Source organism: Dromiciops gliroides, chromosome 6, assembly GCF_019393635.1.
Source record: "Dromiciops gliroides isolate mDroGli1 chromosome 6, mDroGli1.pri, whole genome shotgun sequence".
Lineage (NCBI taxonomy): Eukaryota > Metazoa > Chordata > Mammalia > Microbiotheria > Microbiotheriidae > Dromiciops > Dromiciops gliroides.
The window spans coordinates 247,829,150-247,856,536 of record NC_057866.1 but is presented as its reverse complement, the minus strand read 5'-3'; the positions used below and the strand labels follow the sequence as shown (position 1 = coordinate 247,856,536).

Genomic DNA, 27,387 nt, shown 5'->3' with positions numbered 1-27,387 from the left:
AGAGATGTCAGTACTTGGAATGTCAGCAGCAGCAGTAAACATTCATTGGGTGGGCATTTTCTACATAGAGGTACTTAGGCTTGACTTGAAGGGCCAGTATTTCCCTACCTTTTGTACAGATTAAGAAAACTTAACCATCCTTTAGGCCAGAGAATTCTTCTTCTGGGATTAATTGATTTATAAAACCATGTATTTTATTTGATTCATTTAGAAATATTCTTCTGAGGAGTTGATAGGTATCACCAAATTGCAAAAGAGGACTCCAAAGAAGTCAAGAAATCATTGCTCTATGCCAAGTTTCTTTGTTAAAGGTCTCATTTCCAAGCTACATAAAGAAATTATTTGGATTTATAAAAATAAGAGCCATTTTTCGATTGCTATAAATGGTAAATGGCTATGAAGAGGCAGTTTTTCAAGGGAAGAAAGCCAAACTTTTGGGGGGAAATGCTCCAATAATTAGTGATATGCAAATTAAAGTAACCCCAATGTTGTGATTTATACCCATCCGATTGGAAGAGGTGACAAAAAAGGAAAATGACAAATGTTGGAGGGGCTGCCCCCAAATAGTCGCACTGATGTACAAGGTGGTGGAGCTTTGAACTGGTGCTACTCTGTCCCCAAAATGGCTAACCTGTAAATACCTTTGGACCAGCATTGCCAACATTTTCTCTATTTCCAGCAATGCCACTGTTAGGTCACTCTGTAGACCACTCTTAGTTCTATACTCCAAAGAAATCAAAGAAAAAGGAAAAGGTCCTCTGGGTACAAAAACAGTTATAGCAACTCTTTTTGTGATGGCAAAGACCTAGAAAAATTAGGAGGTATCGAAAACTGGCGAACAATAAATGATTTATGGCATATGAATGTCATAGAATGCTGCTGTGTGATGAGAAATAAGGAAAGGAATGGATTTCAAAACAGACTTGTAGACAGATAGACCTGAATTTGGATCTTTGCCTAGATACTTACTGGTTGTGTGACCCTAGGTAAATCACTGAGGTTCTCACTTTCCTCATCTGCAGAATGAGGATAATGACAGTACCTATGTCACAGGGTTACTGGGAGAATCAAATGAGTTAATATGGGTAAAGTACTTTGCAAACCTTAAAGTATTAAATAAATGCTAACGGATTTATTATTATTAATTGACTGAAACAATGTAGAGTAAGCAGAACATGAAGAACAATTTATACCATAATGCTAACACTGAAAAAAAAAATTTGAAAGGCTTAAGAACAGTGATCAACACAGTGATCAGCCAAGACTTCAGAGTCTCAATGATGATAGAGAGAGGACTTCTGAAAGAAAGATGATAAACTAACATACAGAATAACACATTTTTGAAAATGAAAAAAGATGCTCAAAAAATAAATAATTGAAAAAAATTTTTAAGGGCTTATGATTTTTAAAAAGAACCACTGCCTTCACCAGAAACAGTAATGAAAGGCTAGGAAATAGATAGTTTGCTAGTAGAGAGGACAGTCTGAAGCAAAGAAAATCCTACATCTAAAGAAATTCAACTGATTTTACATCAACTAAAAAACCCAGAGAACTAAACAACTGGTTGAACCAAAAGGCTAACAACCCAACAAAGCCTCAAACTGGGCCTGTTTTAGCTGGGCGATTTCAGAAGGCCAAATGAAAGCAACTTCTGTCTTTTTATTTCTCGTTTTCTTCTAACTAAAAGCCCCAGGAAACAAACCAAAAGAAAAAAAAAATCAAACTCCCTCAAACTAACCTGACCACATTCATAAAGACCTAACTGATACTTGAAAATGAAGAGTTGAAAATTAATAAAACTATTATTCCACTGTGCTTTTGAAAATGGAAACTTTCTTATTTCATCAATGACATTGAGAAAAGGCATCACAGACATAGCATGGTTTCTGTTTTCCATAAATTAAGGGGTTCTTTAGTTACTTAATCAATGTCATTGTCTTCTAGTTTTCTGTTGCCCTGGACCCAAGCCTCCTTCTGAATCCAGAAAGAAGACCTAGAGAGATAGACCCACAGCAGACTGAATAATAAAGAATTCCATCACTGGCAAACCAAACGAAGAAATCTGGGGATGATCTTCAAGTTTCATGCATATTGGAAATATGTTTAACACAATGATAATGTGTAACCTATATCTAATTGATTGCTGTTTTCAGGAAAGGGGAGGGAAGGGAGGGTGGAAGAAAAATTTGGAACTCAAAAAAATATCTTTACATGTAATTGGGAAAATAATTAAATTTTAAAAAGAGAGAATTGAGAGGTTCTTGCTACTGTGAATTTCTAATAATATCACAAAGAATGCAACTCAAAGAAAAAAAATTCCATGCATATTTCATTTGAAAAATCACCTCTTGCAAGGGGTTAAATCAAAATTGCAAAATATTGGCCAGTGATATGACACCAACACATCTATGGCAAGTTTTGTCATTTTACTTTATGGATAAACACAGAATCACAGAGCTTTGAAGGCAAAACATTGTGGAGATAATCTGGTTTAGAGGGTCTTATCCTGAGTCCCCTTCCCTTCCATGGGACACTCAGACAGCATTTGGGGGGGGGGGTAGTGTTTTGTGAACTTAAAATGGGAAAAATTACATCTTTATTGTCACTAACCTCTCATTGAAATGTAGCATTTCCTTCAGTTATATATTCTTTGAAAATGTATTATTCTGAGAAGAGGTCCATAGACTTTACCAGATTGCTACTTGGGTCCATGACACACTAAAAAAAGGTTGAGAACCCCAAATGTTGTCTAAGTCATGATACCCAAAATGGAAATTAAGTAGCAGAGGAAACTCCCAATTTATTTATTTGTTCATTATTATACTATTATTTTTTTCCGTCTGGATCTGTGATTTCATCAGTGTTAGGGACTTCCAGTGTTGATGTTCCTTCTTATGATAGTTGCTTTGATGAACTGAGAGGGTAGTATAGGACTGAAGCTCGGTCCCCCGATTCCATGTCTGACTCTCTTTGGCATGCTCTCTTTCTATATATTATGGCCTCCCCCATATGCTGTCAGTGAATTCAATATCTCTATCAAACAACAATCTGATAAGTGTACAAAGAACAGATGCTCATTCAAGGAACTGTGGGAAGAAAGGGCATTTTGTAAAATGAATTTTAAAATGGGGTCCTGATGAGCTAGAAATCAACTTTAAAATGTTGGAGTCAAGTTACAAAAAAAAAAGCTCAAATTAAGATTTCCTCATTGTGCTATAATCAACCTGAAGGTGGCATCTTCTTTAGTTTGTCCCCATGGGGTCTGGAAAAATCAGAAAATGACCACTCTGGATTAAACTTGTTACATGTCTCAGGGACTTAGAAGCCAGATTCATCCAGCTCTTTAATTTCAGGTGGGAAGGGGTCCTCTCTCAGTGTCTGAGGACTGTAGATGTTTATTTAACCAGGCTTCTGTTGTTACTAAAATCTCCCAATCACTGAGCCCATTCTTCATCCCATTCCATTCCCTCTTTGCACTGGAACCTTCCACTAGGGCATGCACACATGTTGTCTCCATTTAAAGCTGGGATCTTCATCCTGGGCCCCATGAACTTTTTTCTCAAAAATATTTTGAGAATTGTATTTCAGTGTAATTGGTTTCCCTTTTGGGGGGAGGGGAGGGCAATGAGGGTTAAGTGACTTAACCCAAGGTCACACAGCTAGTAAGTGTCAAGTGTCTGAATCCAGATTTGAACTCAGGTCCTCCTGAATCCAGGGCTGGTGCTTTATCCCCTGTGCCACCTAGCTGCCCTAATTGATTGCCTTTGTAATCTAATGTACCTTCCTTTATGCTTTTAAATACATTATTCTGAGGAGAGTTCACCAGAGGGACAAAGGAGTCTATGACACAAACAAGGTTAAAGAAAACCTGCACTGATAAATACAAGCTCCCTGAGGGCAGGGTCTGCTGCCTTTTTGTCCTTCAATCCCCAGCACACAGCAGGTGCTCAGTAAGTCCTTATTGGTTGGTCCAAAGAAGAAGAGATACCCATTGCTCTTCTAGTACTGATGATTTAAATAACCATAGGGTCTTCCTGATTCCCAAGGTGATAACTTCTGTTCCCTTGACAACTGCCTAAAAAAGCACCGATATACTGGCACACCACAGCTATTTAATGTCCTGGAAATTTTGTAACAATAGACTTTGTTTCAAGAGAAGCAGCTCCTTAAGAACAGGATGCTCTTCCCCTAGCTATAAAGAACATGTTTAATTGGAATATATTTCCAATAAATAAGAGACTATTTTAATAAACCTGCAGACCCATAATTAAATGTTCAATTAGTTTGCATTTGGGCGGGGGGTGTGAGGCAATGAAGATTAAGTGATTTGCCCAGGATCACACAGCTAGTGTCAAGTGTCTGAGGCCCGATTTGAACTCAGGTCCTCCTGAATCCAGGACCTGTGCTTTTATCCACTGCGCCACCTAGCTGCCCCCTAGTTTGCAATTTTGACAGCTCCTTGCCTTTTCAAACCTCTCAGGTCAATCAGGAACAGGAAGGGAGTTCCTGAACAGATCGTGGTGACTCACCTATGATGGGTGACAGGAAACAGGCCCAGTCTTTCAAGAGGATGTTGAAAAGACGAGTTCAGATAAAGCAAATGTAAGATTCTAATATCAACTTAAGCTTCTTCCTTCAATGTAGCAGGACTCTTTACATCAAAAGAGTCAGATTTGAGTGACTAAAAAGGAAGTGGCTCTTTCTAGCGAGGCTTTTCACACTTAAGTATTCCCATCATCCAACCAACAAACAAACAAAAAAATACCAGAGCACATGAAAGCAAACTCTCTCTACTAACAGCCAGCCCAAAACTTGAGCTCAACTCAGGGTTGGCAATGCCGCTAGAAGTTTAATTACAGTGATTTAAAACATCTTCTCTCTTTGAATGAAAAACACAGATTAACTGGGGTTTCAGCATAAACTTTGCTTAAGCCAGCATTAGGAAGTTTCAAAAGATCCTAATTGTTTCAATTGATTTTTTCATCTTTTAGATTAAAATTCTTTCTATAAAAATTCTAAACTTAAAAAGTGCAACCAATTCTTAAAAAAAAATATGTGAGTCTATTTGAGTAGGAATCTAGTTCATCACAAAATAAAAATCTGTTGTGTCTCACCCTTCAGTACATTATAAGCAACAAGAGGGTGTAGATCAATTCTAATTATTTCTCCCTTCTGAGATATTCCCCAAATGTTTGTTCCATTAATGAAAATTAATTTATTTGGGGGCAGCTAGGTGGTGCAGTGGATAAAGCACCAGCTCTGAATTCAGGAGGACCTGAGTTCAAATCCGTCCTCAGACACTTGACACTAGCTGTGTGACCCTGGGCAAGTCACTTAACCCTCATTGCCCCACAAAAATAAATGAATGAATGAATGGATAAATCAATAAATCAATAAATAGATTAAATTAAAAAATTAAAATTAAAAAAGTTACCCTTTTTAAAAAAAAGAAAATTAATTTATTCATGGAATAAAATCACCAAGAGCATGTTAGAAGCCTCAACCAATCAATAAGCATTTACTAAGTGACTAGTATGTTCCTTCCAGGCAAATGATGGCAAGAGAGAGAAACCTTTGAGATGACGGCAAGAACACTCAGTTCTCCAAGAAAGCCTTCTAAATGCCTAAAAGGAGACTTCTCCCCAAAAGGGATCTTTTCTTAAAGACTCCCGTTAAAAAAGGTCTCTGGCCCACCTTCCTTCTACACATCCCTTTTCAGCCATTCTACTGACATTGTCACTTACCCCACCACCATGTCTTTGGGTCCAGCAGTTACAGTGCAGATTCCATCCTCACAGTGTTTCCCCACCAGACTGTGAGCATGCAGGTGGACATGCTTCCCATTGGTGACCAACTGGACAATAACTTTTGCTGGCCCCACGTAGTTGCAAATCTGAATGAGAAAACGTTAAAAAAAATTTAACACAAATGAACAAGGACACTTTGACATCATGGAAACAAAATTGTTTATAATGTACTTTTTTTGGGGGGGGCAGGGCAATGGGGGTTAAGTGACTTGCCCAGGGTCACACAGCTAGTAAGTGTCAAGTGTCTGAGGCCAGATTTGAACTCAGGTACTCCTGAATCCAGGGCCGGTGCTTTATCCACTGCGCCACCTAGCCGCCCCCAACAAAATTGTTAATGATAGAAAAGCAGAGAGAAGTGGTTCTGGGTAGGACCTTTTTGAAACAGAATAGATTTCTAGTAGTTTGACATAAGGGGTGCTTAATTTCTTTTTTTTTTAAGTAATAAACATTTTTATTTAGAGTTTTGAGTTCCAATTTTTATCCCTCCTTCCCTTCCTCCCCATTCCCCCTCCCTAAGGTGGTAAGCTATCAGATATAGGTTATACATGTACAATTATGTAAAACATTACAGTATTAGTCATTTTGTACAAGAAAACTTGAATAAAAGAGAAAAAAATGAAAGTGAAAAATAGCTGTGTTCCATCAATATTAGTTCTTTCTTTGGAGGTGGACAGTATGTTTCATCAATAGTCCTTTGGGATTGTCTTGGATCATTGTATTTTTGAGAAAAACTAAGTCATTCACAGTTCTTTATCAAACAATATTGCTGTTTCTGTGCACAATATTATCTTGGTTCTTCTCACTTCACTATACATCAGTTCATACAAGTCTTTCCAGGACTTTCTGAAATCCTCCTGCTTGTCATTTCTTTTGCACAATAATATTCCATCACCATCATATAAGGGGTGCTTAATTTCAATGAAATATTAGCACTACCCAGCAATGGACAAGAGTTCTGATGGGCGATTGGGACAGGAAGCCATTACTGATGAGTAGACAAAGTTATATATAGGTATTTTTTTTTTATTTTTAGGTCTAGCCCTCAACAGTCTAAACCTTTTGTTCCCATCTATTTCTGAGTTTAATTATTCTATAATATACCAGTGCTAAGTTTTCCTTAAAATTTTCATTTGTTTTTATATTACCTTTATTGTAGAATATATCCCTTCTTGTCCCCCATTCAGAAAACTCTCTCTTACAAGAAAAATTTTAAAGAGGAAAAAAAGAAAGTTCAGCAAAATTAACCAACAAATCAACTATGCTGGACAGTATATACAATACTGCACAACCTTAGTTCCCCCCCACTTTGCAATAAGGGAGAGAAGTACAGTTTTTTTTTCCTTATTTTTTCTTTGGGTCAAGCTTACCAACATTATCTTTCATAAAAGTCCCTATTGTAATATAACATATTATGGTAACCAATAATCTAGCCATAATCCCCCTGACTATGCTGTCAACAAATTACTTTGAACAAAGACTTGCTTTTTTTGTTAACTCACAGCATAATACCTAATTCTTTCCCCTAGAAGGAGAATAGTATTGTTTCATTTTGCTAATGAGAGTGAACTCTATGAGCCAAGAGGACCCGTATGGTGGTACATTAAGTCAACAAGCAAGAAAGTTGGTGAAATCATAATAAAGGATAGGGCAGGCTGAAAAAGACTAAATGCCTTAACGCTGTTAGAATAAATGCTACCATCAGAGACTCTCCGAAATGACTGAGCTTCCTTCCAAATAGCAAAATGCTCCTTGAGTTAATAATTTAACTTCTTCCCAATATCCTCTTTTGCCGAATGTCCTCACAAACTACAGAAGGGACTGACGTCCCTTACTTCTCCACTATTGCAACTGGGGAGCGTGAGACACAGGGCAGCAAGAGAAAGCAAGATGAATAGATGCTTGCTTAGACACCCTCCTCTGGCTCCCCACACACCCCATCACGGCTTGAATGTGTGCAGCTCCCAGACCACAAATATTTTTACCACACTCTTTGAAATGATTCTGTCTTCCAATGCTATCTCTTATCAAATCTCAACTATCAAAACCCTAGAATTCTATCCCTCAGACTACCTTTCTTAATGTGTTATCACATTATATACCGGGCATGACAATTATCTGCATCCCTGTCTTATTTCCCCTGCTGGTCCTTGTGGGTGGGGGCCCATGTCTTGGTCAGCTTTGTATTGCTTCTGTATTTGTATTGATTGTAAATGATTCTGTATTTGTGTTGATTGTGAATGATCCTTGTTTCCAAAAACCCATTTATTTAGCACCTAGTAATTGTACAGAAAACCTTCATTAATTTTGGCATGGGATCCTGTATCCAGAGCTGGGAGGGACCTCTGAGTTCATCTAGACTGAGGCCCAGGAAGATTTTCTTGCCCAAAGTCACCCAGGTAATAAGCATCAGAGGCAAGATTTGAACACCAAATCCTCAGATCCAAGAGTGCATTTTTTTTCCACCTCCCTAAGCCCCTGTCTAAGGGGCTTACAGTAAATGAGGACTAATGACGAATTGTATAAAAACATTTAAATACAAGGTAATTTGAGGCAGCAGAAAACAATACTAATGTGGGGGGGCAGGGTTGGCAAGGGGTGGTATCGAGGGGTAACAGAGAAGGCTTACAGTGACACAGAAAGAAACCTGAAAGAATCTGGAGAAGTAGAATTCCGGGCATACAGTAAATTCTCAATAAATATTTGCTGAATTGAATTGGTGAGCTTTTCCTCATTCCAGTGAAATAATCATTCTTCTGGCCAAGATAGTAACTGGAGTACATAAAACCATTTCCTAACATAGATAAAAACCTTTTTCTATAAAGCCTTTTTATAATCCTGAAACTGGACTGATTTTAATTCTTCATAAATCCAAAGGAAAATGTAATCCTTCAAAACCGATGTCCTTTATTTCCCTATGCATTAACATCTTACCCAGAATTCAGAGAAGTCTTCATTTACCCTTCCTTTCAGGATATTTGCATGCTAAGAATTCTACTCTTCTCTCAACCTGCTTACAGAATACATTCATCTCTGTTTACTTAGGGACTTGGACTGCCCATATTATTTGAGGGGGGGGCAATGAGGGTTAAGTGACTTGCCCAGGGTCACACAGCCAATAAGTGTCAAATGTCTGGGGTCACATTTGAACTCAAGTCCTCCCAAATCCAGGGCCAGTGCTTTATCCACTGCACCACCTAGCTGCCCCCCGCCCATATTCATTATTAATTCAATATGAGTAAGTCATGTTAAGAGTGAAATTGTGCTTTTTAAAAGTCCAGTAGCAAAATAGATTTGATTTCATTCCGCCCCTTTTTAAGTTTGTTTGGATCATTCTGTTTCAAGTATATGTTGGGGGTTGCAGCTCAAATAGTCCTTAAGGAAAAAGGGTAATCCTATGAAATTATTGACCTCCATTATGTTTTGTTCAAATACCTAAGGAGGGGGAGGGGGCAGCTAGATGGCAGCTAGGTGGCGTAGTGGATAAAGCACCAGCCCTAGATTCAGGAGGACCTGAGTTCAAATCTGACCTCGGACACTTGACACTTACTAGATGTGTGACCCTGGGCAAGTCACTTAGCCCTCATTGCCCTGACAAAACAAAACAAAACAAAACACCAAAAAAACCAAAGGAATACCTAAGCAGGATTCTAAGGGGGGGGGGGAGAGATTAAAATCACACCTTGAAGGGAGCTAGGTGGTGTCAGGAGGACCTGAGTTCAAATCCAGCCTCAGACACTTGACACTTACTAGCTATGTGACCCTGGGCAAGTCACTTAACCCCAATTGCCTCACCAAAAAAAAAAAAAAAAATCACACCTTGTCCATATTTTGATTGCCTAACTATATTTACCTCCTACTTGATAACTACGAAATTTACTGAGAACTGATTCTCCACCCAGTCCCACCCCTAACTAGGCAGGTGAATTGCCTGGGACTAACCAATCTTTGTCACTTCCAGACTCTTGATCAACTTATGGACCTTCCTTACCTTACCCCAATGGTTCCCTACCTTACTCCCTGGACTTTATGTTATTATGTAAAAAGGTCCACCTAAATTAAGTAGTTAGAGTTAAGTAGCATCAATTTTTAACTCAAGAGCAGTTCTATAGTGTCTTTTGTCAAAGGTTTATTTACATTAAGTAGTTAGTTGTATGTAACTGGAGCAATCTTTTTGGTTCCCTTTTGTTCTGTTACCCCATAAAAACCCTGTCCTCGGTTCCCATCTTTGAGTATTCCTAGCTTCTGGCTTTGCGAAACCAGGAGCTATAGTTCCTCTGCCCCGATTAAAGACCTTATTTCTCCTATATTGATTGTTTCCTTCATTTACTGGTTAACATACTGAAAATGACAGAGTTGGGGCAGAAAGGTCTGTAGGAAAACTGGAGTAGGCAGGGTTGGCATGGAACCATAACACACCTGATCGTTCTTATATTCCTGAAGGCAAAGATATCACAATGCCCCAGAGAAATTGCCAACAGAAACCAAGGCAAGAATTCTACCCATCAGATTAGCACCCAAGAAAGTGGACCCAGGAGCCCAGTTCCTAACTACTGAGAAGCTTCTAGAATTTTGCACAATGGGCTTAGAACCAACCTGGTAATCACAGAGATTCTTGTGCATTTTAAGCAATAAGCTGGCACTTACTTTTCTCATACTCAAGCTGTCTGTCTGTACGCTTGGCAGCCCTAGTAGAAAAAAGCATGTTTATTGTAAAAACATGCCGAAGCTAAAGTGGTTTACCATGCTTTCCGGCAATTTCATTCAAGGAACCATCCAGCTTATCAGTAAATCATGACCATATTTAGCAAAATCCTTTCCCAGGGAGAGAGTAAAAATAAAGCCAATTAGATCTCACAGAAACATGGAATTTTAGAGAAATAGAGGTTTGAAATTTTTAAAAAGAGTTTTAAATATCATCTGGTTCAACCCATTCATTTTACAGTTAAAGAAACTGAGGCACAAAGAAGTGTCACGATCTGCCCAAAGCTGCAAATCCCTTGAGTTCCAGGAAGTCACCTTTCCATTACTGACAAACAAAATTTCATGTCATTTAAAACCTCTGAATTATTTATTTATTATTTTAAGGGTATTTTTTATTTGTGGGAAGGCAGAAAATATATTTAGATGTTTTGCTGATGGTCTCTCTTCTTTTTAAAATTTCTCTAACTTTCCACCCATTCTCAATGTATGCTTCATCCTGCACCTATAATCTACCACATCTTAGTGATGAAGAGGGACTCAAGCTTCAACAATAGCCTTCAGAAGTCATGACTGGTCACAATGCTCATCCAATCTCTCTTTCTGTCTCTGTCTCTGTGTCTCTCTGTTTCTCTGTCTCTGTCTCTCAGTTTTATTGATGCTTTTCTCTGGAGCTATATCATTTTGACTTCTCATTGACATCACACACAAAACAAATACATAGAGCTTTCCTTTTATAACAAAAAATTACAACCAAGGAAAACAAACTACAGGCTTCTTCTGAAAACCATGCCCCTCATTCCCTACCTCTCTGACAGCAGTGAATCTTTTGAACTCATGCATTTGTCAGAGTTCTGAAGCTTTAAAAGGTTCTTTTTCTTTAAAATACTTGGTCACTGTGTGAATGATCTTCCTGCTTCTGCTTATTTTGCCCTAAGTCAGTTTATATAGGTCTTCTTGTGCTTTTCTGAATTCTTCATAATTATAATTTCTTATAGCACAATAATATTCAACTAAGTTCATATACTGCCATTTGTTAGGTTATTTCCCCAAAAGACGGGCACCTACTTTTGTACCAGTTCCATGCCATTGGAAAAAAGTACTTTAACAAGGATTTCTGTATATTTGGGACCTTGCCCTTTGTCTTTGGCCTCCAAGGGTATATGCCAAGTTTTGATGTTTTTAAACAATTTTGTCCTTTAGGTGATTGTGGTCATTGTGTACGCTGCTATGGGAAGTTGCTCCAACAATTTAGATTGCAATCTCTCAGAGTGGTGCCAGAGCACCCACAGTACCCAGAGTACTACTTGGGAGTCAGGAAGACGTGAATTCAAATCCCGTTTCAGCGACTTACTAGCTATGTAACATTTTAATTAAATAGCAAGTAACTTAACCACTGCCTGCCTTACCTTTCTCATCTGCAAGTTGTTGTAGGGACCAAAGGAGATAATATTTGGAAAGTTCTTTGCAAACCTTAAAATGTTATAGAAATGGGGCAGCTAGGTGGCGCAGTGGATAGAGCACCGGCCCTGGATTCAGGAGGACCTGAGTTCAAATCTGGTCTCAGATACTTAACACTTAACAAGTTGTGTGACCCTGGGCAAGTCACTTAACCCCAATTGCCTCAAAAATAAAATAAAATAAAAACATTTTTTAAAAAGTTATAGACATTCTAAGTATTGCTATTTTAAGATGATGATGGTGTGACCTTGTGCAAGTCACTTAATTTCTGCCTACCTCACTTTCCTCATTTGTAAAATGGGTAATAATAGCATCTACCTCCCAGGGTTGTTGTAAGGATAAATAAAATCATAAACTTAAGCACTTTGAAAACCTTAAAGCACTATATAATTGCTAGCTAGTTGCATAATTAACTCTTTTCAAATGAAAAAAAAAATCCATTCCTCTGTCAACTTGGTTGATGTTTGGTTAGCTTTGCTGAATTTCTGTTTTTTCCTTCTTTATCTTTTCAATTTTTCATTAGAAGGAATTCTCTGGAAAGGGGGAGAATATATTTGGAAATGAATGTAATGAAAAAACACACAAGAGATATCAATTTTTTTTTTAAAAAGTCAAATAGGGGAAGAAATGCCTTCAATAACTAAATCTCTTAGCAAATGTTATCACCCTGAAGCCATCTTGCTTCAGAACTTAGCTAGGCTGGTCCACACACCACAAATACACCGGGTGCATACTTGAAGCCTCTCCAGCTTGGGAGGACCTGCCAGAGCTTGTGCTGTATTGGCCCAGCCTTCCTTAACCCTGGATCACCCTGAAAACATAGAGGATGCCTCAGAACAAGTCTCCCACACTGTACAAATTCTAAAATATGACATTAAGCAGAGTGGTTCATCAGCGTCAAGGCTGATGACAGGCCTCACTCAAGGGAAACCCAATGGGCTTGAATCTTAAATTAGGTGACAGCAACTGCAAACTATCTTCCTTTTTCTTACTCTATCACGTCAAGATTCAACAGTGCCAAGAATGAGGAACTTGAAGGTCTCTCTGAGGTAAAGGGCCTGAAAAAAAATACCTGTGACTAATGTATTTCTTGATCTATTTGAAAGAATAGGAAGACATCATTTGGTCTTTACAGAAACCACATTGCATCTCCACAAAGGGTAGGTGGCTGTAAATGGACTTTCCCAAGCACCTCCTGAAAGCAGAAGCTGAAATGTGATGATACACCATGATGTCTGACCCACACACATACAGGCCCAGTGACCTATGCTCAGGGGAGACATTGACTCCTAAAATGTCACTTTCAGTTAGGTATGATTTCATATGCTGCTATGTTTTGTCATAGGAGGGAAGAACCGAAAAAGAAAAAGAAAGAAATTTCCATGATAACTTTATTATCTATTTAAAAGGAATTTTTTTTAAAAAGAGTAAAAGGAATAGCAAGTTGCACATAATAGATTGGCAGTTTCATGTGCAATCATCGCTTTTTAAATTATGCTACATTATAGAAATGCTTGTTTTATCCCATAAATTAAAAAATAAAATAAAATAGTATAACTAAGAACAATATTAGGGCTGTTAGTATCATATCAAAAAGGGCAGATAGCACAATGTAGGAAATAGATAAGTGGTCTGAGAGCCTGGAAGGGGGAGGGTCAGTTCCCACCTCTGACACATACTATGTGACCTTGGGCCAGTGACTTCACATTCCAGTGTTCCAGGGACCTCTCAAAGAATGTAAGTTACAGAGGAAGTACTGACTAGCATTGGTGGAAGGAGTTTCTTCATTTGGGACTTCCAATGAAATCATGGATCCAGTCCTATCTATTCATATATAATAAAAGATGATATGAAAAAGATACATGAAGGGGGCAGCTAGGTAGTGCAGTGGATAAAGCACTGGCCTTGGATTCAGGAGGACCTGAGTTCAAATTCAGCCTCAGACACTTGACACTTAACTAGCTGTGTGACCCTGGGCAAGTCACTTAACCCTCGTTGCCCTGCACAAACAAAAACAAACAAACAAAAAGATACATGAGTGGGGATTAGAAATGGGCTGGTCAAGTCTCATGAAATGGGCATTGTAGATGGACAGCTGATATACTTATGTGAAAAAGATCCAAGGTAGGGTTCATAGGGCATACGTCAGAGACAAAGAACCTAGATGAGCTGGCCTACACGAACATGAGTTCTAACTGGTACCAGTAGAAGGAATACCTACATCAATGCATTGAAAGTATAAACATTTTATTAATCCATCTGCTCTGATTGGATCACAGGTTTTTTATTTGGAAGGGATCATAGAGATCCCTTAGTCACCTAGGTAGGTGGCTTAGGGAATAAAACTCAGGACCTGGAGTCAGGGAGTTCAAATCTAGCCTCAGATATTTAGTAGCTGTGTGACCTTGGGCCTCAGTTTCCTAAATTATAATATGGGATAATAATAACACCTATCTCCCAAAGTTGTTGTAAGGACTGTGACTAGTACAAAGTAGTCACCAAATGGGCATTGCCTCAGACAGAGACCTGGGAAAGACCTTAGCTTAAAATGGCCAAGGTCTCCCACTGCATCTGGGGTCATCACCAGTCATCTTGACCAATATCCTGCCACAAGAATCTGATGACTTTGGAAGAGAGAGTGAGGCTGATGACTGCACATCCCTGCCTGACTTAAATCCAAATCACTTACAAGTTAAGACATCACCCTCCTGATATCATTGGTCCTCTTCCAGAATGAAGGATGAATAACAACAAACAACACAGTAGCTATTTATTAAATGTTTGTTTCCTTCCTTCCTTAGTCCAACCCATTTTATAGAAGAAGAAACTGAAGCCCAGATAAGAGAAATGATTTGGGTTATTGAAGTATTAGCTCTCATTCTGTGGGGTTGTTGAGGATTATCTTTTTTTTTTTTTAAGTGAGGCAATTGGGGTTAAGTGACTTGCCCAGGGTCACACAGCTAGTAGTAAGTGTTAAGTGTCTGAGGCCAGATTTGAACTCAGGTTCTCCTGACTCCAGGGCCAGTGTTCTATCCACTGCGCCACCTAGCTGCCCCTGTTGAGGATTATCTGACCACCATGACAGATAGTGTCTTCAGCTAGTAATCACCTTCTCCTGACTACCCAGCATAGCACTTTATTTTGCCAGTCTCTAATGTACTTAAATAATGGTATATACTATAGCTATCTGGTTTTTTTTTAACCTTACCCTACTAGACACAATCTATATGAAGGCAGGGACTATGACTTGTTTATGCTTTATTATCTCCTAGTGTTTAGTACTGGGCAGCTAGGTGGCCCAGCGGATAGAGCACTGGGCTTGGAATCAGGAAGACTCATCTTCCTGAGTTCAAATCTGGCCTCTGACACTTACTAGCTGTGTGGCCCTAAATGAGTCACTTAACTCTGTTTGCCTCAGTTCCCTCATATTTAAAATGGACTAGAGAAGAAATGGCACTTTGTCAAGAAAACTCCAAAAGGGATCATGAAGAGTAAGACTTGAATAAAACAATTGAACAACAAAAGTGTTTAGCACACTGTATGCTTTACATAGTAAGTGCTCAATAAGGGGTGGGGGAGTTAATGAATGAATAAAAATAATCAGGCTTTTCCCCAAGAGGTTACTGGTCCCAATACCTACTCGGGACCACAGATTGATTTTTTTGAAACAGAAGTTGAGGAGTTGGATAATTTCTATTAAAAAAAAAAAATCTAAGGGGGCAGCTAGGTGGTACAGTGGATAGAGCAGCAGCTCTGGAGTCCGGAGAACCTGAGTTCAAATCCAGCCTCAGACACTTACTAGCTGTGTGACCCTGGGTAAATCACTTAACTCTGATAGCCTCTCAAAAAAAAAAAATCTACATCTGTGATTTCATTGCTGTACAGAACTTCCAGGATAGAAATTTCCTCAACTGGTCTAGATCAATAGTTCAACTCAGTATAACAGGATCATTTGAGGCACTGAGAGGTTAACAGATTGTCCCAGGATCATGAAGTCACATGGATCTGAGGTAGGATCTGAACCTAGGTCTTCCTGACTCTAAGACTAGTTCTCCATTCACTGTGACATGCTGCTTCTTGATAACTTCTTAAATATATAAATAGTTCATCTCTACAATTACTCCTTCCAAGGGGGCAGATCATAACTTATCCATACCTTCTTGTTCTTTGTGATTCTTGTCCACAATACATACATGCATGCATGTATGTATATATAGATATAATCATATCTAGTATATAGTATAACTATCTTATTATATAGCATAGTATATGTGAATATATATTATATAGTATACCTATAATAGAGAGCACCATATAGTAGTATATAATAAATTATATATGAAATGGGGATACACTAGAACCTTTCCCAATAAAAATATAGGAGTGAAGCAAGGATACCCACTCTCCTTTTGGAAATGCTAGAAATGGCAATGAGAAAAGAAAAAGAAATTAAAGGCTTAAATACAGGCAAAAAGTAGATAAAACTATCCCTTTTGCTGATGATATGATGATATGCTTGGAAAATCCTAAGGAATCGACAAAAATTCTAATTTAGACAACAGCTTCAGTAAAGTTGCAGACTACAAAATAAATCCTCACAAAGCAACAGTATTTCTATATAGTAACAAACCCTGAGAAGCAATAATGGAAAGGGAAATCCCATTTCAAGTAATCATACAGTGCATAAGATAGATGCATAATGTATATACATAGATATGCACACACACAAGCCCATGCAAACATACACACATGTATGTGTGTGTACAAAGACCAGATCAATGGACTGTGCATCCTAATGAATGTTATAATTTTGACCAACTGGCATTCTTTGTGCATTTGGGTTTTTTCCTGTTGGCTGTTAAATAGTATTCTTTTGAGTGGTTGTGAGTCTCATTTAGAGGGTTCTACAATGCTCCAGGGCTTGATACAGTCAACACTCTGTCATCCACAGACTATAGCACCTTGGTGACCTCACCATCTATTAAGAAATTGTCTCCTACTCGGAGCCCAATATGAGCTTATTCTCCAGGACAGTGACAAACAACTTTGGTAAGAATACACCTCCCTGCTATGTAGTGAATGACAAAGGTGCCTTTGTTTCTGCATTTTTTTAAGGAATCTTGTATGGGAGATATGTTTTCAGAAGAGAGTCTTTAATAATGCATTTGCTCCATCAGACAACACCTTAGTCAAATCTTCTTAAGTTTGTTAAACAACAACTTCTGCTGGAATATGGCTTATAAATATTTTCGTTCATATAAATATAATTTTTTTTGTTACTATAAGTCATTTTCCTATTTTTTTATCTCTTTTTGGCATAGGGCTAGCAGTGATAAAGCTAGGTTGAAGGGCATATACTCTTTAGTAATGTTCTGTGTATAATTCCACATTGCTTTCCATAATGGTTTTTCCCGTTCACAGGTCCAAAAACAGTACATTATTGTTTACACACACACACCATCCAACATTTATTATTTTACTTTGATCATCTTTGACCAACATAGCATACATTAATGCATTCATTGCCTGTCATGATCACCATTTTATGATTTCTTTAAAAAAAAAAGACTTTTATAGTAAAGTTTTTAAAACACTGTAGAAGGATATTGAAACTAATTTTGCGGGTTAAGACAATTTAATTCTCTAGTGAATTAGCCGTCTTATTATAATTTGCTTCATAGTTATATAACTCTTCTCTCCATTGTCATTTTTTCTTTTTTGGAGTAGCGCTGAATACATAGTAGGTACTCAGCAAGACTTCATTACTGTGTTTTTAGGAATGATGATTTCATTTTATGGCACATAATTGGATGGGTAGCCCACTGAACTAATAGTAGTACATATATATCTTAGGTAGGTTTTATAGATGGATAGTGAACCAGGCCCAGAGTTCAACAGAAGGAATAGATTGGGTTGGATTTAATTTGGAAAACTATATAGCTCTTTTAATGGCTCCATACTACTCTTTGCTACAAACAAACAATCAAAAAAGCTCGTCTTTTTTTTTTTTAAGAGTAATATTCTCAGGGTCAAGTTACATGACCATGAATGATGGAATACCAAGATTTCAGAAGAATCAAAACTGGAAACAATCAGCAATGAAAAAACTTAGAGTGGGTTTAAGTAGGTTGTAGCAAATTTTCAATGAATACTGGTATACAGGGAGTACAATAAATACTTCATCATGACCCATCTCACTAATAAAAGGACAGATGGCCCAAGTGATGCATTGAAGGAACAAGAGGGAGGCCTCTAGTGCATTGGGCAACTCCTCTATGGAGAATTTATGGAAAGATGTGAACGAGAATCACACAAAAGGTGTGCAATCTGGCCCAGGGAGAGGCCTCTTTGTTTGGAGAGAGAGAGAGAGAACCATTTTGTGGCCCTATTAGGACATAAACAAGTCTTCCTATATGAAATCATTATAACATGGTCTATTATCATCCAACCTTGAAAATCAGACTGTTAACTAGCACAGCTTAAAAGGTAGCATAGTGTTTGCACACAGCAGGCACTAAATAAAATGTCTGATGAATTAAATTGGACAGACGCATAAACTTTGAGGGCAGGAGCCTTGTCATTTCTTATTTCTGTATCACCTAAGCACCTAGCATAGTGCTTTGTCCCAAGGACTGCAATTACTTTTTGTACTTATATTTCCAGTGCTTGGTGAGTGCTTAATAAATACTATTTCCCCCACTCATTCAATTCATGAGACCTGGGAAAGACCTCAATAAGAAAGGCCAAGGCCACCCACTGCATTCCAGGCCATCACCAGTCATCCTGACTTGTCCCGCCACAGGACTTTGATGACCCTGAAGGAGAAAATGAAGATGATGACTCTGCAGCTCTGCCTCACTCAAATACAATTTGCAAGCAAGTCAAGACATCACCTTACTGGTGTCATTGGTCCTCTTCGAGAATGAAGGACAAAACAACAACTCTATTCATTCTCTATATGTGTGTATGCAGAAGATAATATGTTATTATATATTGTATTTAGTAACAGTAATATTTAATGTGTTATATCATAATATGTTATATATATATTATACATATTTCTAATATAATCTATTAGTAATAGATAAATTATATACTACATATATATAATGAAATTATATATATCCAAATGTTTTATATGTGTGCATATACATATGTTTGTGTATATATGTGTGTGTGTGTGTGTATGTGTGTGTATACACACACATGATTCACAAACTCAAAGAAGACAGGGATTATGTCATTTCCCATCTTTGTATCCCAGTTTCTAGGATGGTGCCTAATGCATACATAATGGGTATTCAATAAATGTCTGTCAGATTGTTTGGTTGTTAAATTCCTTGCTATTCTAGCATTGTAGACTGTCAAGATGACATCCTATGATCAGATTTCTTAACAGTAAAACAAAATCAGGTTTATATAAGAGTCTTTCCTTTTGTTTAATATTTATTGAGCAACCACAAAGCATACCATAATGGAGCACTTGATACTATAGCTGCTCTAGATGAGTTTCTATTCTGTGGTGTCCCAATAAATTCATGTCCCATCATCCTCTGTATTGACCCGTTCCTGACAGAGTTTTACCAGTCACCATCTTTGATCTGTGGTGATCCACCCATACTCTCTCATTTCTACTCCTCTTTACTAAAAGAAGACTTTAATTTTTAATTTATTTTATTTTACATATGGAATAAAACAAGTATTTCCGTAACAAAGTATAGTAAAAAGATGACTGCACATGAAGCTACAAATCTATTATGTACAACTTGCTATTCCTTTTAAGTATATAATAAAGCTATCACACAAGTTTCTTTTTTTCTTTCCTACTTCCCCCCATCCCTACCCACTCTAGAGATGGCTACCATTAAACACAAATATGTGTATATACACACACATATGTACAATCATTCCATATCTACTTCTATTTATTCTTTTTTCTCTAGATATAGTTAGTATCTTCCTTCATATGTCCTTTTGTAGTTAATTTGAGTATTTATAATAGTCAAAATGACTTAGCCACTCAATGAAAGAATATTGCTGTCACTGTATATGATATGTTCTTGGTTCTGCTCATTTTGCTCTTCATTATTGCTTGGGGGATGTGTATGTGTACACATATATAAGTAGGTATGCACAGTACACATGTACATGTGCTCATCGGAAAATCAGTGACCAGGGGATACAGGAAACTATCAACTTCTAACCACACAATGTTGGTGTGAGAATACATTAGCAAAACTACCTACTGTCATTTGGCAAGGAGGCTAAGAAAAGGCACTGGACAGCTCTGTGACCCTAAGTCACTTGACCTTTCAGTGCCCGAGTCTATAACAGAACACTTCCAGATTTGCATTGGACAGGGAGTTTCCTCATGAACAAATGCAATCACAGGTTCAACTCAAAAAGCCCAAACCAAAACACCAATGAGACATGCCTTCTTGCCTCCCACAGTCTATGAGTCTATGAATAGGGTTGATGATAGTGACTGTAAAACATCTGAGAGTTCTATAAAGATCAGTCCTCTTGTGAAATCCTAATGTTAGGAGCCTTTTAGACTGAGATGGAGTTTCTCAGTTGGGCTTGGGGGTGGGCCAAAGCAGTGGGATGGGTGGAAAAGAACTGTCATAAAAAAAGATCATGATAAGCCAGAAGTGACACCATGAGGGGGAGAAGCTGCAATAAATTATAGTAGTTCAGTCTCCAGGGTGGAACAGATCCTAGCTGACTCTGCCCCAGGCTCTCTGTAATCCAGCCAGTGATCTCCAACTCATAACCACTGCTTATTGTTTCTTCCAGAAGCTAGGTAGAAGAATGTCTCTGACATTTGCATTTAATGGAGAGAACTGAAAGAAGGAGGCAAATTTGGGTTTCTAGACACTAAAATCGGTATCTACCACAGTGCTCTGAACACACTAGGTGTTTAATATATGCATGTTGAATGGAATTGAACTGAATCAGGCTTAGGAAGTAGGTTACCCTGAATGTCTTCCTGTCTTCTATCTGAACCACGGATTGGGAAATATAAAAACTATAGCAATTATATTGATCTATCTATGTGTAGATGGTGACAACAACAATGATAATAATAATAATAATACAAACTAATATATGTGATAACACATATATACATACAGTTGTGTGTGTTTATATGTCTATCTGTGTGCTAAGTGTTTTACAATAATTATCTTTTTTGGTCCTCACGACCACATCCCTGTGAGGAAGGTGCTACTATTATTCTCATTTTACAGATGAGGAAACTGAGGCAAATAGAGATTAAGTGACTAGCCCAGGGTCATATAGCTAGTATTTATTTGCATTAGGATTTGAACGCAGATCTTCCTGACTCAAGGCCCATCACTCTATCCACTGTACCACCTGACTGCCCCTTAGGCATAGATATATGCCTCAGAGTGTTCAGGACCATAATAAATTAAAATTGCAAATTAAAACGGGTTGGATAAAGCCCTGGCCCTGAATTCAGGAGGACCTGACTTCAAATCCGACCTCAGACACTTGACACTTACTAACTGTGTGACCCTGGGCAAGTCACTTAACCCTCACTGCCCCACCAAAAAAAAAAAAAAAGTGACACTGTGCCTGCCCTCAAAGAGCTCACTAGCACAGGTGTCTGGAATACAATTGTTGATTATTTATTACAGAACAATACTAAAACTGTTGCCTTCCCTGTTGGGTTGATTTTATTCATCCTCAAAATAAATGATCTTGTTCAATGTTTATTCAGATGCCTAATTAATTGGAATTCCTTTTTTGCAACTGGAAATAATCTACGCCATATGCTTTGAGGTAGAAATTATAACTAAACCACTTTGTAAATAAGAAAGCTCTCTTCACTGAGATTTCCCTACATAGATGCCAATCACCCCTTCGACCGAAAAAGCCAAAGCCAAAACATCAACAAAAGATGCCTTCTAGTCTCTCCCAATCTATGAGTCTGTGAATAGGATTGATGGTGCAGATTCTAAGACGATCAGTCCTGTTGTAAGAATAATATATATGGGGCAGCTAGGTGGTGTAGTAGATAAAGCACTGGCCCTGGTGTCAGGAGGACCTGAGTTCAAATCTGGTCTCAGACACTTGACACTTACTAGCTGTGTGACCCTGAGCAAGTCACTTAACCCTCACTGCCTAATAATAATAATAATAAAACAAAAACTCAAAACTCTCTGGAGCCAATACAGTATCCCCATGTATCATTCTTAAAAAGACATATATGCTACGCAATTATCTGTTGCAATTGAGTGGGGAATGAGGATGAGCTTAGATAGCAGACAGAGAAATTAGAAAGAAAAATTAAGAGATAATTATTCAGATATGATGAAAAAAATCTTAATTTTTGACATTCAATTTTTCCCCCAACCATTAAATCATTTATCAGAATTGCTCAAAAATAGACTACCGCAAAGAGAAGCAAAGTCCCTGGATAATAAGCTATTGAATAATCAAGAACTGTCTATATTTGCACTGTATAAGAAATACTTTCATGAATAAAGCTCACCAGATATGGAACTTAAAGAGGTTTGACAAAAAACATTGATATCACTGAATCAGAGTAGACAGTCAGGAGGATTAGTTAGCCCTCCTGTATCTGAGATGGAGTTAAGTTCTGGGTTGCACCTTTCAAGTTTAGAGTAACAACAATACCACTAAAAATGGCAAATTATTTTTCTAGAGTGCCTCAAGGTTTATACCTTAGGTGGTCAAGTGGATAATGCTAAATCTGGCATCAGGAAGACTTGTATTCAAGTCTGAAGTCACTTCCTAGCTATGTGACCCTGGACAAGCATCACTTAAATCTCTGTCTTTCTCAGTTTTCTCATATGTAAAATGAAGGTAAGAAAAGCACCTTCATTTCAGGGCTTTTGTGGGCAGAAAATGAAATTACATTTGTAAAGCACTCTGCAAATCTTGTTTTCGGGGTTTTTTTGTTTTTGTTTTTGTTTTTGTGGGGCAATGAGGGTTAAGTGACTTGCCGAGGGACACACAGCTAGTAAGTGTCAAGTGTCTGAGGCCACATTTGAACTCAGGTCCTCCTGAATCCAGGGCCGGTGCTTTATCAATTTCGCCACCTAGCTGCCCCTACACTCTGCAAATCTTAAAGCACTATATACACGCTATCATCATCATCATTATTGTTCATTACTGATTATTATTATTAACTTTTTTCCTCAAAACATTTCTGGGAGATAAGGATTAAAAGTTATGTTGGCTTACTAACATGGAAATGTTTTGCATGACTACACATGTATAGCCCACAACAAATTGCTTACCTTCTTAATGGTGAAGGAGAGAATTTGGAACTCAAAGTTTTTAAAACTGATGTTAAAAAATGTTTTTATATGTAATTGGCGGAAATAAAATACTAAATAAAAAGAAAGTAAACACTAAAAAATTGCTAGTCCCATTTCACAGAAGAAGAAACAGGCTCAGAGGTTATATGATTTTCTAACAGGATTAATAAGAGTCAAAGATGGAACTAGGATCAAAGAATCAGACTTAGAATTGTTCTATCTCTTGTTTTATATGTGGGGAAACTGAGGCTGAAGGCAGTTAAATGACTTGCTTGAGACCTCATAGGTGGTACACTAAGGCAGAGGTGTGATTCCAACCCAGGTACTTTCACTAAAAACAAACCAACCCAACATGATTTCTTTATTTACTCTGTAAGAAATGCAAATTACTCCTTTAATTATTAAAAATTCTAAAAATATTTTAGGCCTCTCAAACCACAAATTTTGAATGAAAGCTAAAAACTTGAGAATACTGAGAATGTTTGCTATTGTGAACCAGTCAAGAGATAAAATGATTTCTTTCTTCCAAAATAAAATTTAAAAGGCAAATAACTATTTCAATATTATATTTTCATGCTAAGAAAACCAAACTTTATACTAACTTCATTGAAAGCATTTGATGAGGCAATGGCAATTGAGATAATTTGGTTCTTAATGATCTAAAAAATCCTTAGAAGTTCACCAGCTCTACTTAGAATTTAATTTGCATTACAGTAAATACAGCTGCAATGCAAAACAGGGATGGGAGACATTTTGGTGGCTTCTGGAAGAAGGCCAATTAACTGTTCCTTTCTTCAGAAGGAAAGTACAAGAAATAAAGAACATTTCAATTATTCTTCTGAGATTTCCTGTGGAAAACCCCCACTAAATTAAGAGAATTTCAAGTGAGTAAAACTGGGAAATTTTCTATGTAAGATTTTTCACCCTTAATTGGTTATTCTAAGCACCAGGATACCAACAGGGCAAAATTCTAAACTTCATCTAAGTGACAGACTAAGGTTAACCAAAATATTCTACCAGAGATACACAATGGTGTTTAAAAAAAAGAAAGAAAGAATGGCGAAATTTCACAAGAAGGGGAAACATCACATGCTCTGATATGTTCCAACACACGATTAGGCTAAACAGTGTTGTGGAAAATAACTGTACTTCTAACCTGCAGCCAAACTGATAACACATTTTCATCACCACCACTAACAACAACAGAAACAGCAGCAATAACTACTCACATTTATAGAGTGCTTTTATAATTTACAAAGCAGATTCCCCATAACCACCCTGTAAGTTGGAGTGTTACAGATAGGGAAACTGAATCTCAGAGACATGATACATACAGTATGAAATAGCTAGCAAGGATCAGAGCCTTATCCGCTGCCCCTAAAACAAATCCTCACTCTCTATTATACCACTGCTTCTCCAAATCACAACACAAAGTCATTAAATCTCTAGCAGAATGTAAAAATCGGGATGGAATGTGTCCTGAGTTTCCATCCTTATATATATCTTCTCAAATAAGAAAACAAACAAACAAAAAAAAACCAACCAAGAAAACAAGAATATACCAATCAAAATGAAAAGCAAGTCAAAGAAAGTTCCTCCTTTGTATTATACAAATGTGACATTTTAATTAAACAGCTTTGACAAAGACTAAAAATAAACTTCGTTCCCATGTAGTCCAAAATGACCACTCACATTTGCAGAATGTAATAGACAGGCTGTGTTGAAATGCTGTAGGAGTGGTAGGATTGTTGGACAGCATTTTAGCTCATAAACCAAGAGTCCCAGGATGCTTATTAGCAAGTAAAAAAAACATTTCTGATGATAAGAAATGGGAAAACATTGCCAGCACTAGATAAGAGTGGCTGACTCTTATGGGAGAAGTAAGGGCTCTGAAGAATCAGAAAATTTTAGAACATTATGTATTCTGTTAAATAAATTCAACTCTTATTAAGTGTTTACTATGTGCCCCAGAACTGTGTTAGGGGCTCAGGATACAAAACCAGAAACAAAACAGTGCTTATTCTTAAGGGGCTTAGCTTAGGGGTAGGAGGAAATACAAAACCTACCAAATAAGAACACTACACAGAGAAGTGGCAAAGGAGTAATCCATATTGTCATAAGAAATGTGAGGGATGAGGGGTTCTTTTCAGCTGGGGTGTCCTGGAAAGGCTTCAGAAAAGTAGAAAAACCTAAACTGTTTGTTCCTTCAAGGAAGAGGATTTAAAGGGGAGAGAGTGCTTCCCAAAGGAGTTAGATTGCCAGACAAGCTCATTTTAAAGATGGCGGAACAATAGTAATAATGTAGTGGGGTTTTTTTTTTTAATGTAAAAGCTCATTTGGATCAATTCAATGTTCCCTGAGAATACAAAAGTTGAGGAAAGCATGTCCAAAGTGTCGACTCTTCATCCAGCTCTTGTTTCTAGCCATTTTAGTCCCACAGGGTTCTTCTGTCCCCAGTCTTCTTCTCTTCTCCCTCTAAACTGCTTTACTTTGGGGCAGCTAGATGGTGTAGTGGATAGAGCAACGGCCCTGGAGTCAGGAGGACCTGAGTTCAAATCCAGCCTCAGACACTTAACACTTACTAGCTGTATGACCCTGGGCAAGTCACTAAACCCCAATTGCCTCACCAAAATAGATAGATAGATAGATAGATAGATAGATAGATAGATAGATAGATAGATAGATAGATAGATAGATAGATAGATAGATAGATAGATAGATAAAATAAATAAACTACTTTACTTGGCTATCTCAATAGTCCCACAAATTGGGGCAGCTAGGTGGCACGGTGGATAAAGCACTGGCCCCAGATTCAGGAGGACCCGAGTTTAAATTTGGCTTCAGACACTTGACACTTACTAGTTGTGTGACCCTGGGCAAGTCACTTAACCCTCACTGCCCCGCAAAAAAAAAAAAAAAAAAAGTTCCACAAATGTAATTACCCTTTCAAGGCTGATGGTTCTCAAATCTACCTGTCCTTCCCCCACTGTCTGCTGACCTCCACTCTCACATCTCCAACTGCCTTTCAGGCATCTTGAACTGGATATCTAATAGATTTCTAAACTCTACATGTCCAAAACTGAACTCACCAAAAACCTCCCCAATCCTAACTTGCTTATTACTGTTGAGAGCAACACCATCCTCCCAGTCCCTGAGACTCATAACCTAAGTGTCATCCTTGACTCCTCACTGTTTCTCAACCCCCATATCCAATCTGTTGCCAAGGACTGTTGGTTGATTTGACCTTTTCAACATCTCTTGAATATGCCCCCTTCTCTCCTCTGACACTGCGACCACTCTGCTGCAGGCCCTCATTACCTCACACCTGGGATATTCCAATAGCCTAAGGGTGGGTCTTCCTGCCTCAAGTCTTCCCCCATTTCAATCTATCTTCCATTCAAGTACCAAAGTGCTTTCCTAAGGCACATGACCAACTTTGTCACCCCATTCCTACCCCCTCCCCACTCAATAAATTCCAATGCCTCCCTATGGATGCTGTGTTTGGCATTCAAAGCCCTTCATAACCTCCACTCTTCCTACACTTACTTGCCTGTATTATTCAATGACCTTGGCCTCCTGGATGTTCTATGAACAAGACACTCCATCTCTCTGCTCTGGGCATCTTCTCTGGCTGTCCCCTATGCCCTCCTCCACTCTGCCCATTTATTTCCTTGACTTCCTTTAAGTCCCAAATAAAATCCCATCTTCTACAGGAAATCTTCCCCAAACCCTCTTAAGTCTAGTCTTCCTTCTATTAATTGTTTAGAATTCATTCTATATATAGCTTGTTCTAATATAAGTGTTCTTGTTTCCTCCCCCATTAGATTGGGAACTCCTTGAGGGAATTTTGCCTCTTTTTGTAACCCCAGTGCTTATCACAGGGCCTGGCATATAATAGGTACTTAATAAATGTTCACTGACTAAATGAAGTATACATGAGAGTATGGAAAAGCTAGCCAGGGATTAAGAATGTAGCCCAAAGAAATCATCATAATGATGAAAAATACAGTCCATCTACAGAGAGAGAACTGATGGTGTCTGAATACAGGTTGAAGCATAATTTTTTTTAGTTCCTTTATCTGAAGTTTTGTTTTGTCTGTTTTCTTTCACAA

The 27,387-nt window shown here is 37.9% G+C and overlaps 1 protein-coding gene across 3 annotated transcripts in view; it reads right to left on the bottom strand.

Annotated features, from left to right (window-relative positions):
• NFKB1 (nuclear factor kappa B subunit 1) overlaps positions 1–27,387 on the bottom strand; it is a 178,009-nt gene that overhangs the window by 48,332 nt on the left and 102,290 nt on the right. For all 3 annotated transcript variants that reach the window (XM_043972943.1, XM_043972944.1, XM_043972942.1), the window contains one exon: positions 5,745–5,893. In XM_043972943.1, coding sequence (XP_043828878.1) covers positions 5,745–5,893 — 149 coding nt within the window. The remainder of the gene's footprint in view (positions 1–5,744; positions 5,894–27,387) is intronic.